This window comes from Vanessa atalanta, chromosome 17 (assembly GCF_905147765.1).
Source record: "Vanessa atalanta chromosome 17, ilVanAtal1.2, whole genome shotgun sequence".
NCBI classification, from domain to species: domain Eukaryota; kingdom Metazoa; phylum Arthropoda; class Insecta; order Lepidoptera; family Nymphalidae; genus Vanessa; species Vanessa atalanta.
In genome coordinates, this window is record NC_061887.1 from 3617326 (window position 1) to 3633518 (window position 16193).

The 16193-nt window shown below is 30.0% G+C and overlaps 1 protein-coding gene across 1 annotated transcript; it reads left to right on the forward strand.

Moving 5' to 3' along the window:
* The first annotated feature begins 5015 nt into the window (after positions 1–5015).
* Positions 5016–15217, forward strand: LOC125070639. The gene is made up of 5 exons (XM_047680587.1): positions 5016–5076; positions 11432–11602; positions 11937–12522; positions 12889–13675; positions 13958–15217. The coding sequence occupies exons 1-5, from the start codon at positions 5016–5018 to the stop codon at positions 15215–15217; spliced, it is 2865 nt and encodes a 954-aa protein (XP_047536543.1).
* The last annotated feature ends 976 nt before the right edge of the window (positions 15218–16193 follow it).

Here is a 16193-nt window from a genome sequence, read left to right on the forward strand (position 1 = left end):
TTAAAATTTAGAATAATCAAACGCAGATTACTCTTATACAAATATTTAGGTTAATTTTTTTTAATAATGATAATGACTAGAAATTTATTGCAAAACGTTTGAAACCAAACCTATAATCCCGATATATTTATAATATATTATGTAATGTTTATTTCCGATTCATAAAGGTGTGAATTTATGAGAAAAATATTATAATAGCTACAGATTCCAATACCTTTGAGAAGCCGCAACAGATACAGCGTGACGTGCTCGTGACGTAACACAAATAGAAATATCTACATTTCATAACAAATTTTTTGCAATATTACTTTCAAATAAATAAAAACATTGTTTCGGTGTCGGTATTTTAATAATACTATTTTTAAAGACGCTACATGCTACGGTTTAAAATTTAAATGTAACTATTACGTACTCGCATTTTTACTACTTACGTACTTTGCTAACTTACCTACTCTGTAATTATAATGGTAGAAAAAATGTAACTGCTGAGATTCTTCTTGAATCTACTTTCTGAACCGGTGATTTAATTGTGCAGTATAACATGACGGTTCACTTGAATTTATGTTAAAAGTGATTTTATTAACCTATTTGAATAAAGAATATTTTGATTTCGATTTTAAATTTTCAGTTAATTTTATATTTATTGTGTTTTCTCGTGTAAGTGATTTGCTATTTTTAATGAGAAGTGAAAACTTTTCACCAGAAAACGGGAATTCGATGCCTTACATTTAAATCGAGCTTATATCGAAATCGAAATCTTAAGTATTTAAAACGGGATGTTCACGAGAAGCCTCGTGATCAAGACATTCGTAGATAATGTCGAAATATCGAGTTCCACCAAATAAAAATAAAAAACATGGTAAATATCCCATTTTAAATACTTGTAGTAATAAAAATAACCAATTAAATTTAAAAACTTATACGAAATCTTAGGATCTGAAAACCAATACGAAGCTAATCAAGTCATACGAACAAGTTTACTCAACGTTCATTACGCAAAGTCGATCTTATTAAGTGTAATACCCTTGTCATATAATTGCGGATAAAGTGCAACATGCTATTGCTAAATAATGTTTTTCATTGAATTGTTCTCATGACGATCAAGACGGAATGTTTTTTATCACGTCACGATCACATATGTATTATATCTGTCAATGAGAACATGAACGTTAATTATTATTGAACCAAATTAAAGAAACCTTCTGTATAATCGCTTTATGGAAATACTATCACTCTTTACTGTACGATGCGGTATTCGCAGATGCGAATGCACTAATATCGGTTAGGATTGTTTTTTTTTTTTACATAAATAAATAAAACCTATCATAACCTAAGCTATGTTGGCACATTCGCAGATTTTTTTACTGCGGTGGCGTTAATAAGTAAATACCGTTTTTACATTTGACTTTTTAAACTTTAAAGAAGTAATATATAATTATACAAAATTATCTATGTAAATGATATTATGTAAGCTTAAATGAATATTCATTGATTTTATAAGCAAAACAAAGGAGGTTTAATTGTATATAAAATTATTATTGATTCTGAGTGATGTATTATATGATGGGTAAAACAGTAGGTAATCGATTTTCTTGCAGGTTATTTCGAGTAGAACCTACATTCGGAACCGATACTATTTATTTATCTGGCTACCCTTTCCGGTTTCACAAGGGTACGATAAGGTTCTATATTCAACTTATAGATTGAAGAACAAACAAAAAAGAAATATACTCGTACTTTATTTTTTCCGACTGGAAAAGTTGATATTCATTGTATGCATACACATGTATTATACACATAAACCTTCCTCTTGAATCATTTTGTATGATTATAAAAACCGCATTAAAATCCGTTTCGTAGTTTTAAAGAACTAAGCCTACAGACGGTGAGAAGCGACTTAGTTTTATATTATGCAGAGACTCAATTTTGTTAATTGAGAGAATAGCTGGTATAAAACCTCCTTGAGCACAGAACATTCTGAATTTTATTATGTCATCGGTTACATTGCAAATAAAATATTTAAAAAAAGAAATCAAATATTATACAAAAAAGAAACCGAAAACGTAGCATAAATATTTGTATCTTTCCCTCTTTATGTGTCTTAGACTCATAAAAGGGTGAATAATAAATGAACAGATATAGGGTTTCAGTTATAATGTACAAGGTAAATTATAATTTCTATAATTACATTAGTAGTTAATGGATTGTGGGTCATGAGATCGATTCGTCGAATAATTCTTTAATAAAAAATATTTTGTAGGTCTAATTAGATCTTTTTGATGTTTTGTGGATGACTGTACTAGAGCTCTGTATTTATCAGGCGTAATTTCAAACACTATATTACTATATTAAAAAAGCGGCTACTATATATATATATAGTAGCCGCTTTTTTTGCATGTTTTATCTTTCAATTTTAAGAAACAGTGAAACGAATAATAGTTTTAAAGTAAAACAAAATATTAACAGCAAGTAAACGTTCCTCTACTGTACTATTTTGTACTAAATGTCAACATTTAGTACAAAATAGTAGGTACATATATTGATTATTCGCAAATTATAAATGAAAAAATATATATTATACAGCCATGTCAACAAACTGTACCTAATAGTGACTAGTTAGATAAATACGTGGGAGGGAAGTCGACCTTATACTAGCTCACGTTTGTGGAATTCCTCATTTACGCACATGCCGCGAACTCGAAATGTATCAAGTCACTCATCAATCATTGGCATAAAGAAAAATAGAGAAAGTAAAAGGTTTTCTTTGTGGTCAGTAAGTGGCTGTGACGTCTGGTGACAAAATGTGGTGTTTATTGATTTTCGGTGAGTACGGACATATTTAAGAACTTTGTTTTGCATTTAAATAAAAATCTTTTTTTTTTAATTTTAAACCAAAACCATATTTTAAATAAATTATTTTTTCGGTGATTTTTTCAATTTTCAAATGCAAGAAAAATACTTAATACGTATTAGAAATACAATTAACATGCTTTTCCAATCAACATATTGTGACACTTAAGTTGCTAACAAAGTAATTGTTTCTCACTGAATATATTTTAAAAACTTTAACTGTGACGTTAACGTTACCAATACATAAAACTGTTCCATAAATTTACTCATTAAGGTAGCTTTAATTAGATATTCCTATAACTTATAAGCCTTGAAAGTAACTTGAAAGCCTTATTTAATGCACTTTACGACATGCATACTACGTTAAGGGTAGGTTTGTATGTAATAATATTATAAATTATAATAGAAAATAATTTTATTACAATATCAATGTTAGAATTATTTACAAAAAAAATAATCCATGTTTTATCAGTGATAAATCTACTGAATATTTCATGATATAAAAATTGTAACCCCTCCAGCCGGATGTGTCATTGTAGCATCTTAACTTAGACAGGCATTGTATTAGACGACGAATGAAACGTATTATTAATCCAGGAAACTCGACTTTTGTTTTGAATAAACTTGAAGCAACAAGTCTAAGACAACTATAGCGTGATTTAAAAACCTACTAATTCCATGTAATAATGACAACTCAAAGTAATTATTTTTATGAACATAACCATGAATACATTGATATTTTTATACTTTCATTCAATGTATATTACATTGATGATTTCAATTTGAAGAAGAACGTTATTTCAATTAATTAATAGTCAGTATTATCTAATCGTAATATATTAGTAATTATTAACATTGAAGAGGAATATTTTTCTTTCATTCACTTGAATTAATGTCCAAATGCTTACTGTTACTTGTTTTTTTTTTTTAAATATTAAATCAATCAAAACAATTTACCAATAAAATACAACTAATTTTTAAAAATGGAATTCTTGTTGTATTTGTTACTAGGTATAGTAGGTATATATGTATATAATAGGTAAAAATACATAACAGTTTTAAATGATATTTCATTCAGAATAATGAAAAAATAACAAGTTCATAAATAATCTATTCTTGAGAAGAAAGGTTGAAAGTCATTACACCACTCCAGCACGGGTTGATTGATATATCTTATAATACGATTGCAAAAATGTGTCACAATTTCATTTGACATAGGTTCGAATCAGTAAAGGAAAATATCGAGAATTTTCCTTCACTGGTGTGATACGAGACAAACTATAAACACATGTTCTTATACATTAAAAGTAAATATGAACTTTTGTATAAACTCACGACTTCATCTAAAATCGGAATCCTATGTAATGAGTATGAAATCAAAATCGTTTCTATATTTCACATACATGCGACTTCAAAACTAGCGATTTTTTTTATAAGGACGCATTTTAATTACACCCAGTAGACAATTAAACCGTAAGTTAGAAGGAATTGTTTTTTGAAAATATTACCCTAACATATGTCAACATAATTAAAATATACTTTATTCATGTAAGCTTTCAAACACTTTAAAATCGTCATTTTGCGAGATTACATTAACGATGATCACCAATTATTCAAAACATTCATCAACAACCGGCAAGAAAATCAAAAGTTACTCTTCAAACGAGCACATGCAATACTAATACTTAAAATTAAATTGAAGTATCTTGTATGAAAAGCAGAGAATAATTACTCCGACCTCTCATCATTATGTTATTTTAAACAGTACAACACGCCCTAATAATTAAGAAAATTATATATGGAAGATATGGGACTAAATAAGGGTTTCTAACGTCCACTTGAATAAAGCCGAGTTCACAAACCTACGTAATTATAAGATCGAGTAGAGTATCGGCGCCCTTATAATAGGGTGTGGAATGAATATTAAGCTTTGTAGGCGTCGATGAGCCGGGACATGGGGCTCTGAGAGAACGGTTATTGCAATGTTATTACCACCAGCACGTACAGTGAAATACGTTAATTTATATTATTATGCCATAGACAATTATTTATATCCATCTTAAGAATTACTAGGATTATGACCGTGGAAAGGTTCCCAATTAAGCAATAAGTTGTATAACTAATTTATTGTCTTCGTCTAAATAAGTTATAATAAGTAACTGTAAATGTTGGGTTACGATCTCATTATTGAGAAGGTTTCGAAAGATTCAGTTATAATGCTTCAATGTGAGTTAATAGATATATTGGGCAAAATTTCATACAACACTTTCATGTTTCCTGACGATTTTACATCGACGAGCACGAGACAAATTTAGTATTTAGAAATTTACGCGTGTAAATTCGCCATCTTTTGAGATTTAGGTGTAAGTAATTGAAAAGCATATTTCAATGTAAAATTGATAAATGGATTACCATATGAGTACTCTACAGCAAAGACAAGTACCTGGTTAGTCCATATTTTCAAATAAAATTAAGTTCGAAAAAGATTTTTTAAATTACAAAGTATCAAGATTGCTTACTTATCATATATAGTACTGAGTATCTAAAAGAGAAAATAATAATGATAGTCGTGAATAGCAGTATTTTTCTTGAAGTATACAATAAATCTCGTTAGACGTGGTCAACAAGACGACCAGGCAGATCGTACAGCTGCATAACAGAAAAAAACGTTGTCTCCACACTTCATATAGTAAAAGTTTTAAAGTAAAATCTAAATCTAAATATACTTGATTGAAGTTAGCTTTTGAAAGCACTTTGAGTCGTCATTTTACAAGAATTTACCGGTTCGGGATGTATCTACTACCGAGAAAAATTGGAAAAAGCTTAGTAGTGAGTACGATTTTTTCATCAAATACATATATGAAATTAAATTATTTAATAAGTTTTGAAATATTCTTACTCAAAGATTGTCTAGAAGTTATTGCTAGTAATTGATAAGATTTATAGTCATTTTATTGTGCATTTCATGTTTTTATATATCTGTGTACACAAACAAAAAAAAAAACAACAAAATATATTAATAAATAGGATTTTAAAAGCAATTTAATATCATAATTTTACCCAACAGTATTAAACGTATAGCTACCACCAGTTCGGAATGTAGATTCTGGCGAGAAGAAACGGCATGAAACTCAGTAGTTACTCGTTTTCCAACATTTTACTACAATGTTAAAAACAATTATATAGTCTGGCTGAACGTCAACAAATATTAGTGAATAATATTAACGATGATGATGATGAAGTTGAAAATGTCTGCAAATACAATAAGGGTTATAAAATACTAATAAATATAATCAGTTTGAAACAATACTAAACTAAACACCTAAAGTCAGGTCCTCTTGTCAACATTTACATACCTAAATTAGCTCACCCATGATGTAACTTCATTGTAAACTTTCGATATCACGCTTTCGCCGGACATAGCTAATTTGGTATTATAATCTACGCCCATGCATTCATTAATGAACTGTCATTTTGTCACGATCGTATAAAGTTTGACAAAGATTTTTAAAATCCAATTAACTATGCAAATGTATGGTTATTTTTAGGCTGTTAAATGCTATCCAAAGCTCAAGTATGCAATTGTTTGTATTAGTGAGTGATATTATAATTTAAAAAAAGACTTATCGTTCTGTTCTATTTTTGAAACAATTTAACAAACAAACATACATACGTCCTTATGATTTTAAATCTAAAATAGTTAACTAAACGTTTAAAATTATTTTAAAATCGATATTACAATCAGCACTTATAGATAAATACAAAATCATAATAATAATTTAAAAAAAAAAAACTTTATGTTACATATACAGTTAGAATTGTAATTACAAAGCATTTTTCTGACCTTCAGACAACTAGACTAAGATCAAGATGACCTAGGAACAAAACAAAACTAATAATATCGATTTTTATAAAGTTCAGTGAGTAATTTCCTCGGAATCTTAAGCATCTAAAGGCCGATTCTTTTAAAGCCAAAATTGTATCCGTTAAATATTCACCCACTTTCAACTCTACTAATCTAGTTCTTTCCTAAGCACTCTTAGGAAAGAACTACTCTCTTCTCTAGTGACATAACGATTCCTCTATAATACGCACATTGACATTCTTTTCATGTTACCGTCATACATATTAAACAGATGTTCCAAATGGTCATATATCTGCTATTATATTGATTATATGAGATTTATTGCATATAAATGCAAATCGGAAATATCTGTATACACGCTGTTTTCGTTTGTTGTTTATTTCATGTGTAGATTTTTTTTATTAATTAAGTATTGAGTAGTTATATAATTTTATTTTGAAGAATTAATTATGCACAAATAAAAATTTAAAAATAGTTAATGTACAAATCGAGACCGTGTGGAATGGTGGCAAGAATGCTTGCAGCATTTCCCCGTTGAATTGCAATTCCGATCCTCTGGACGAAAAATGTGTCAGCCACCCTGTGGAGGCAATGTTTCTATATTATATTAATTAAATTATTTTGATTGACTCGTTGCTGAAATGGCTTGATATAGAACCCGAAGACCGAGTTACGAAGTTGGAGGTGTGTACACTCCAGTGCCTAAAAATGCACGTAAAGCTGTTAGTACTGCGCCTGAACTCTTTCCTTTTGTATCGAATTTTCCATCCCATCGGATTATCGCACGTAGGGAATAGAGAGTACACCTGCTTACACACTGCTGTGCTATAATAGGTTATGTATACTTGGTTAGTCTTCCTTGAGAAAGGCCGTAGTGTCCAAAAGCGGTCAGACCGACGATATTTGTTTCGGCACGACATATTAATTTGTATTTTTCAATCTATTCTGAACTAATTATAAGAATTCTATTTGGAGCCCAATCATAAATCCTACTATATAAAGAAAAACTGGGCAAGTCCGATTTGGACTCATTCGCTGAGGGTTCCAAGATATCTGAGCTTCTTGCCAAATTTCATGATTCTAGGTCAACGGGAAGTACCTTATAGGTTTTGATTCCCTTTGCAATTTGAATTGCAAAGCAATTTGAATATATGGGAAATGCGACATAAATGGCCATGTCTTTTGATTGCGTTAACATAGAGGTTTGATTTTATTAAAGCCCTAAGCGACTGCATATCTCAATATTTAGTATTAATTTTAATTTTATACTGCTACCTGAGAAAAAGGATACTGACGGACAGTCAGACAGACGGATAACGCAGTGATCTTATAAGAGTTTTTTTCCTTTATAGGTACGGAACCCTAAAAACGAATAAATGTTTGCGTGTTTGTTTTATATGCGTTTATAAGACATTCATCCGATTGTTCTTCAGCACATAAAATGCACATGTTTCAACATGTCCATAGAAATCAAGAATTGTTCATTGTTTGATTGTCTTTCAATATAAATGTTTTATGTACACCCTTACTCTACAAAGCTGAGTTGATTAGCTGATTATATGATTTCTTTGAGAGTTGTGATACTAAAGCGAAAATATTTTGTAATTTTATCTCATCAGTCGTTTTGATCATAACCCAACTTGTATAAAAGTTGAGATATTACGCAACAAATATGTGCATCTAAGATGATATACCTATAAAATCTTAAAGATGTTTAATTTTTTTATACAATAACCCAAAGTCGGTTTTTGTTTCATTGTTTTTATTTATAAACTCATTACGTAACAACTCGTAACTTCTAAGAGCTCGGAGCTGTATAAGTCGATGAAATTATTGTGTTAAACTATTTATTATTTCACTTTGGCTCAAAGTTTCTTAATAAAACAAAAGTTGCCTTTACTCTGGGGTCATCTCTTGGGGCATCCCTAATATTACTTATAAAATGTTTGCAACCACGAACCAACCAACGATATGTAAACATTTAAAGATCACATTTTACTTTATTTCATATAAAGGCTACTTTTAAATAAGGGATTAATTTGGTAGGATTTTGTGCGAGACCGTTGAGGTAGGTACTACACACTCATCGTATATTCTATCGCCAAACAGCAATAATAATTGGTGTAATTTTATTCCGGTTTAAAAAATGAGTCAGTCAGTATAAGCTACAGATGGATAACATCTTAGTTACCAAGGTTGATAAGGCATTGGTCATTTAAGTAGGTAATGCAACTGACATGACTGACAAAACATGAATTGGTCATTTAAGTAGGTAATGCAACTGACATGACTGACAAAACATGAAGCCAATGCTACTACCACACAGGTTTCATGTACTTTTTTGTTTATAATTCATAGTAATATATATGTTAGGCGGAAAAAAAAATAATTGCAAGGAAACTTGTATGTTTCGGATAATATGTTGATGGATCTTTTATTTGCGTATCTACTAACCTGAATTGGTTTAGCATGGTGGAAAAAGCTTTAAACCTTTTTTTAAAAGGAGTGGTGACCTTTGCCAAACAGTTGACAACATTTTTAAAAAAAGAAAAAATGAATACAGACATCGACGTATAAAAATATGTCCGATTACATTGGGATTGTTAAACACGATCGTTCAATATATACCCCAATCATTTTGTTTGATCAAATTACCCGCATAGAGTAAGCCAATCACTGTACCGCCGTATATATAAGCCTTCGGATTATTCAATATTCGTATTGGGAAAACCAAACATTGAAGTTATCCATCAAAGTCAACAAAGAGTTTGCGTTTACTTCAATACACAGTGAAGTTTGTTGAAACATAGAGTTGATTTTACTCTTCATATAATACTGATACTAAAGAAACGTATACCTAAAATTACCAATATTATACCTAATACCAAATTCTGGTATATCTGAATGTTAAATCGATGGCATAATAATTCAATAATTTAATTTTAGATTTTTATGTTATCTACGTGGAAAACTTAATTGAAATATTTAAAAAATATTTACAACTAGTTTTCGCCTGCGGCTTTGCTCGCTTTATAGGGATTGTGAGATGTTAGGTATGAAAAAGTTACTCATGTCCTTAGAGTTTAAGCTTGCTTCATACCACCATACCTTTCACATTTATAATATTAGTATAGATAATAAATATAATTATTCGAAATATTTTTAAATAAATCTTCTTTGATTTATGTTTACGATAATCACCTTTGAATTCACAAACCTTATGCAGTTTGAAAAGTGTTACAGTAAAAACTCTTTGGATATAACAAAATGTATTCACGTAACCCTCGAGCGAATTGTTTGTTTAACTAGTTTGATTTTCGAAAGATTGAATTTAGAAAATCTTTCGCGCGTCGCACATGTTATGCCAAGTGTTTGTCGGAAAGTGTTGTACAGTTAAATCTGATTGAAACGTACTTTTGAACAATTCTATTACATTTTTTTAGATATATGATAGGTTATTTTAATATACAACAGAAATGTAATAGCCACCATTCAGGTTTCTAACTGGTACAATGAGGGTTTATAAACAACTTCAAGCGTGAAGAACATACCTACATGAAAAAAAATCTTGGTTTTTTTCCGGCTTGTAGATTTGAAATTCTCGGCTTTTCTCTGCTATAATATGTTTGCATGAGATACATATTATATAAACCTTAATGTCGACTTTCAATTTGTTCATAGACGGAAACCGTATTAAAATCCGATGCTTAGTTTAAAACATCTAAGCGTACAGACGACGAGTTCGAATTATTTTATAAATTTCATACTATGTAGTGATGAATAATGTCATGGCAGTTTATGAAAAATATCTTATTGAAATTGTTCGAAGTTACACAAAAAAAAATTGGTGCGGTAGTACGAAACTATTATTTATTATTAACATATTAAAAATTGTTAACTGTTAATTTGCTTAATAATTTATAATAAGTACTACAGGGAATTTGCATTAGCTTTTTATTTTATATTCGCTTCTGTTGTTTCTCTATAATTTTCCGCGCACTCTATATCTGCCTTTTGTTTTATAATTTGTGCTTCATGTATATAAAAAAATATACATTAAATAAATGTTGAATAAATTACGAGGATGTACGTGTTTCCGTAACATTACTTCCTTTATCGTGGTAATCTTTATCATTGAAGAAGCGCCGGTTTTTACTTTGCACCACTTACAAAATAGACAATAAACCGATATACAATAGCGTTATAATTCATCAAAACAGGTAGCTGACTTGTCAATTGTATCCTAACCTCATTGACACGTTTTTTGTTCCGTCATATCTATCAGTTGTAAAAACTATGAGAAATATCTACACAAACAGGTCTCGGTTTGCGACATTATATTGTGGAAGCAGTTTTTAAGTACAAATTATATTTAAGAGTTGTAGAAAGCGAATCGAATACGTGTCGAAGAGACGAAATTATTTAAATTAAGATTAAGATTTGTAGAACGAAAATATAATTTTCATTCTTACGTGATACATAACAAGGTACAATTTCTTTTAACATATTTTAGTTGTGTTTGTACTTTATGTACTTTTTTTTTCTTTAGTATATTATTTAGCGATTCAAGGATCCAAGTTTGTTTTATGGTTTGTTTACGTTTAATTATTGTATTTATAAAAACACAGATAACTATTAATTAATCTTCGTAAATAATTTAAGTTTTTTTTTAACGTACATTTTTATTTATGAAATACGCTTTTCTGTGAATTACAGCGTTTTCCACAATACCCTGGACTAATGCTCAAGGTGAAAGGAGCAAACGGCCATTTGATAACGGACATGGCTGGGACATTAGACTGGCGGTTCCAGGTGAACCGGGGAACGACTATCCAACTTTAAATTCCATACCACGAACAACATTTACCTGTTCTGGAAAGGATCCAGGTGAGATAAAACATTTTTTTTTTTTTTTAAATGTATTTGCGTCTTGACCACGATTATACATTTTATTATTTGATCTGAGATTACGACAATGTTGAATTAATTGTGATCAAGAGACAACTGGTTAGCTCAATCACAAATCTAAGCCCTAATTAATGTTTAACATACGAATTTATCACGAAGCTTCTACTGTGCGATGATTATTATAACTGTATTAAATCATTTATGTATCTTCAAATTACTAAAAAAAAATATTTTTGGAATTTACATGGTAAAGTTCTAAAAGGTTTTAATTTAACATGAAAATCCTGTTCTGATACATTCTATTATTTTTCAGGATATTACGCAGATATAGAAACGAATTGCCAGGTTTTCAGAGTATGCACTTTAGGTTCTACATATGGATTTCAGTCATTCTTGTGTCCAAATGGAACATTATTTAACCAAGAAGTATTTGTATGCGATTGGTGGATGAATGTTAACTGTCAAAAAACAAGAGAAATCATCAATAATAGAAATGAAAAATTTAGAAATTTAAAACTAGGTCCACAATTTATGACTGATATTAAAAAAATGATAACACATCCGATTAGAAATCCTTATGATAGATCAAATGTTAAAAATAACCTTATATTTATGCAAGTATATAAGCCACCGCTTGGTCAGTTGTATAACGAAGCACTTCTTAGAAATTTAGAAAGAAACACTAATGACATTTATGCAAAAAAGAAACAAGTACAAAAATCATACCAAGAACCCTTCACAACTGATATTTCTGTCGCAGCTTCAACTCCTACTACACAATACATTCCAAACTATATATTCCAAAACCAATTACAAAGTAGTCCATATTCGCAGTTGCAAAGCTTAACGTCCAACGCTCATAGTGGACAAACTTCGCAAACAAGAGGTCAAGATATGGTGTATTATAATAATAACATACAGCCGATTCGATCACAAATTCCCAGTTATACTAAAGCACAAATAAAAACATATAATAACAGTCATATTAACAAAAACAAACAAGCACAATTTGGATTAGAATATTCAAAACAACGCTTAAATCAAAACATCAATAAAGGAAAACAATTATATACCCACGAGCCCACACAAGTACGATATTCAAAAGATACTGTTGGCCAAATAGAACCAGAAACAAAACAAAATTTGGTAAGTAAAGATTCACCTCCTACTTTAATAACTAAAACTCTAGCATTCCGTAAAATAATTAAAGATTCAAAAGATGGTACTCCTAAGTCTCGAATTACTTTTAAAACGTGGATTGTAAGACCCTCCAAGGCAGCTAAATTAACAGATGATAGTTCTAAGACAGCAAAATTAACGGATACTTCGTACACTTATAATAGACCACAAAATAACTTCGAAGATGTACCAAATGCTAAATTGGAAATTAAAGATAATGATGGTTCTTACAAATACAATCCTCCAAATATTGAAAGTAATGAAATTGATTCAACAACAAAAGAAACTCCAGATTTAATAACATCAACTACACCACCTTCGGTACCAACAACACCTTTACCAACAAAAGAACCACTTATTTACGTGGCTCCTACAACTTTCAATCCCTTGCAATTTACTTACCTTCCACCAGACGTAAATTCTAAGTTTTTATCACGGCAATATTTATTACCAAATATTGCTAATAATCAATTAGTAGCAGCAGGAAGTTCTCCGTCACCATTTTTCAAATTACCTATGAATAAAAATGGACCGAAATTTTCCTTAACTAAACAGTCCCTTATCAATACTAACAACAATAATTTGTCGTTTTCGGATATTTTAACAAAGGAAAAATTAGATATATCCGTAAATGATATTGTTAAAGAAACAAATAATGTACTTCAAACCGTTTCTCCAGAACAACTTACTAATGTAGACCAAAAGACCCAAACAGTTGATTATTCCGTTGAAAATTATTTACCTTACGAATCTAACCGGCAAAGTGATGAACAAATAATTTTGCAGCCTCCATCACCGTTGCCTCAAAGTTCAAAACTTATCTCTACTCCTTCGCCAAATTTAGAACCTCCTGTAGAAGATTTTTCTAGTGAAGTTAAGGTTTTAAATCAATTTTCTAAGTTGCCATATATCAAGGAATTACAATTACAACCAAACACAATTGAGAGAACGGTTTCTCTAAAAATTACTTTACCTGAAAATGTCGCAAACTATTTATTCAGAAAAAGTAACGGCAACGATCGGAGTAATATTGAAATATTAAATACAGAAAATAGTAATTATTTAGTATTAACGAACAAACTTGATGAGAATGCCGGCGCTAATCTTATTCCTATTGGCAAATTAAATAAAATCACAAATATTTCTGATTCACAGGACTTGGTGTTTTCATTCTTGGCAGACTCAATTAATGCGGCTAAAGAATACAGCAATATAGCACAGCAAAACATTTTGTATCCAACACAAACACAGCAATTCCAAAACATACGAAATGATCAATTAGAGCAAGTATCACAAGACATTTCTCGATTAACATCTTCACAATATACAAGAACTAATCCTTCTAACCACTACAGATCTTCAAATTCTGTAAAAACATCTAATTCTAATTTACCAAGCAGTAACAGAGAATACATAAATCTTTCAAGCAATTTTAGCAATTCACAAAAACAACAAGCGCCTCAAGATAATGTATCACCGTCACAAAATCTTATTTATTCAGTTAATTCAGACAATATATACAGTGGACAATTATACCAACTTCCAGTACCAGAAGTTACTAAGCAAATATATAATTCACCAGTCCCTTCTATATCTAACTATATATTGTCTACAAATTTCCTCCCGACTAGTTCTCAGATTGATACAAAACAAACACATGATCAAAGAAATTCAAACGATGTTGAAATTATTCCATCCCAAACCATTCCAACGAGTGCTTACGCGCCTAAAACTCACGAAAACGAACAAGTAGCTGATCAAGGTAGTGCTGCTAACGCTTTTGTAGGTAACTTTAGAATCCCTACAAATGCTATAAGAACACAAGTACATGATAATATTGTTGGTACTATACCTCATCCCTTGGAAGAAGACAAATTAATAAAATATAAAAAAGACCAATCATACTATATTTATACGCATTTGAATAACTTTGATAATATTATTGGCAGTAATCGTAACACAAACGACGTAAATCAACAAAATAGAGAATACGCAGAACAGCAGAATAGCAAATTAATTAATCCATCCTTCCAACTGCTTCCGTCATTGAGCTATAAATTAGAAGATGAAAAAGAAAAACAGAATTTTCTAAATGTTTTTCAGATAGATAAGTTTGGAAGTCCTAAACAGAATACATTTCCTAATTCAGAAAAAAGCGCAAATATCGAACGACGCCAAGATATCATTAGTGATGTAGACTATACCATTAGTCACCCTCGATCATCAAGCTACTTGTCTGCTTTATACGACGGTCCATCATCATATTCTGCTCCTCAGGCGTCAGTGGGCAGCTTGGCAGGAAAAGAAAATTACCAAAGTGATTCAACATTCAATGCTAATATAGAAAAATTTGATACCATCGACAATAGTAATGGTTATCCCAAAATTAGTCCCCTTAAGAAATTTACGTTCTAAGATTTAATTCAACGAATTTTTTAGTCTTTATTTTGAACTTTCATGTAAATAATAATTGTAATAAATATTATATTATTAGTAACTTAAAATATTTAGAAATTATTTAATATTTAAGGCTTCAACATTACACCGATGTTTGTTTTAAGGTAATTTAATTTATAAATATGTACATTAGAAATAAAAGTTACCCGACATATTATATGATTTAATTAAATTCACAATTATTGTGACAACACTTTTTTTGAGTTTTATTTATAAATCTTTACACCAATTTGAATATAAATATATATTATTAGTATTATAAAAGGACAATAATGTCACAATGAAATTGTCATTCATATTGCTCATTTATGATATACTTATATAAAGTTATAATTAATAAATTGCATCCACAAAAAGCAAGCGTGGTTCATTATTTATAATTATTCTGTATAATGAACTCCCCCGAAACCGTGAGAACAGATTCGATGAATTTTCTTTAAGCTTTTAAGATTATAGGTTGATATGTACAGCAGAGCTTATATATGTGATAGACCTGCTGTTCAAAATTAAAATAATGTCACAGTGACAGAACAGGGAACAAAAGCAGGTGGTCAAGTTAGATCAGTGGCTAAGCCGAAAAGGTTGCGCAGATGTGGCACAATAGTTTATATCTCTTTCTGTTTGTCTCCGAAAGTATTACAGTGCAATTATTTGATTCAATGATGGTCATAATTCTAACGGTTGTAATTAATTAGATTATTACAATAATTATAACAACATATAATCAACATAACAGATTTAGGTGATAAAATAGAAGAAAACAGAAATCAATTTAATACTTTACATTAGAAAATTTATGCTCATAAACGTACTTTATCGTTCTCTGAGAGAATAATTTTTATAATATCGAATAATGAAATTCGGCATTTTTGTAACAATAAGAAATAGTAAAAAGTAAAAAATATCTTTACCGCTATTGGTATAATCATCTGTT

Coding starts and splice junctions, on each gene's coding strand:
- LOC125070639 (XM_047680587.1), top strand. CDS start 5,016: ATGTTGGGTTACGATCTCATTATTGAGAAGGTTTCGAAAGATTCAGTT. Junction 12,523..12,888: donor ACAAGAGGTCAAGATATGGT/GTATTATAATAA, acceptor GTGGATTGTAAG/ACCCTCCAAGGCAGCTAAAT. Junction 13,676..13,957: donor TAGAAGATTTTTCTAGTGAA/GTTAAGGTTTTA, acceptor TCTGATTCACAG/GACTTGGTGTTTTCATTCTT.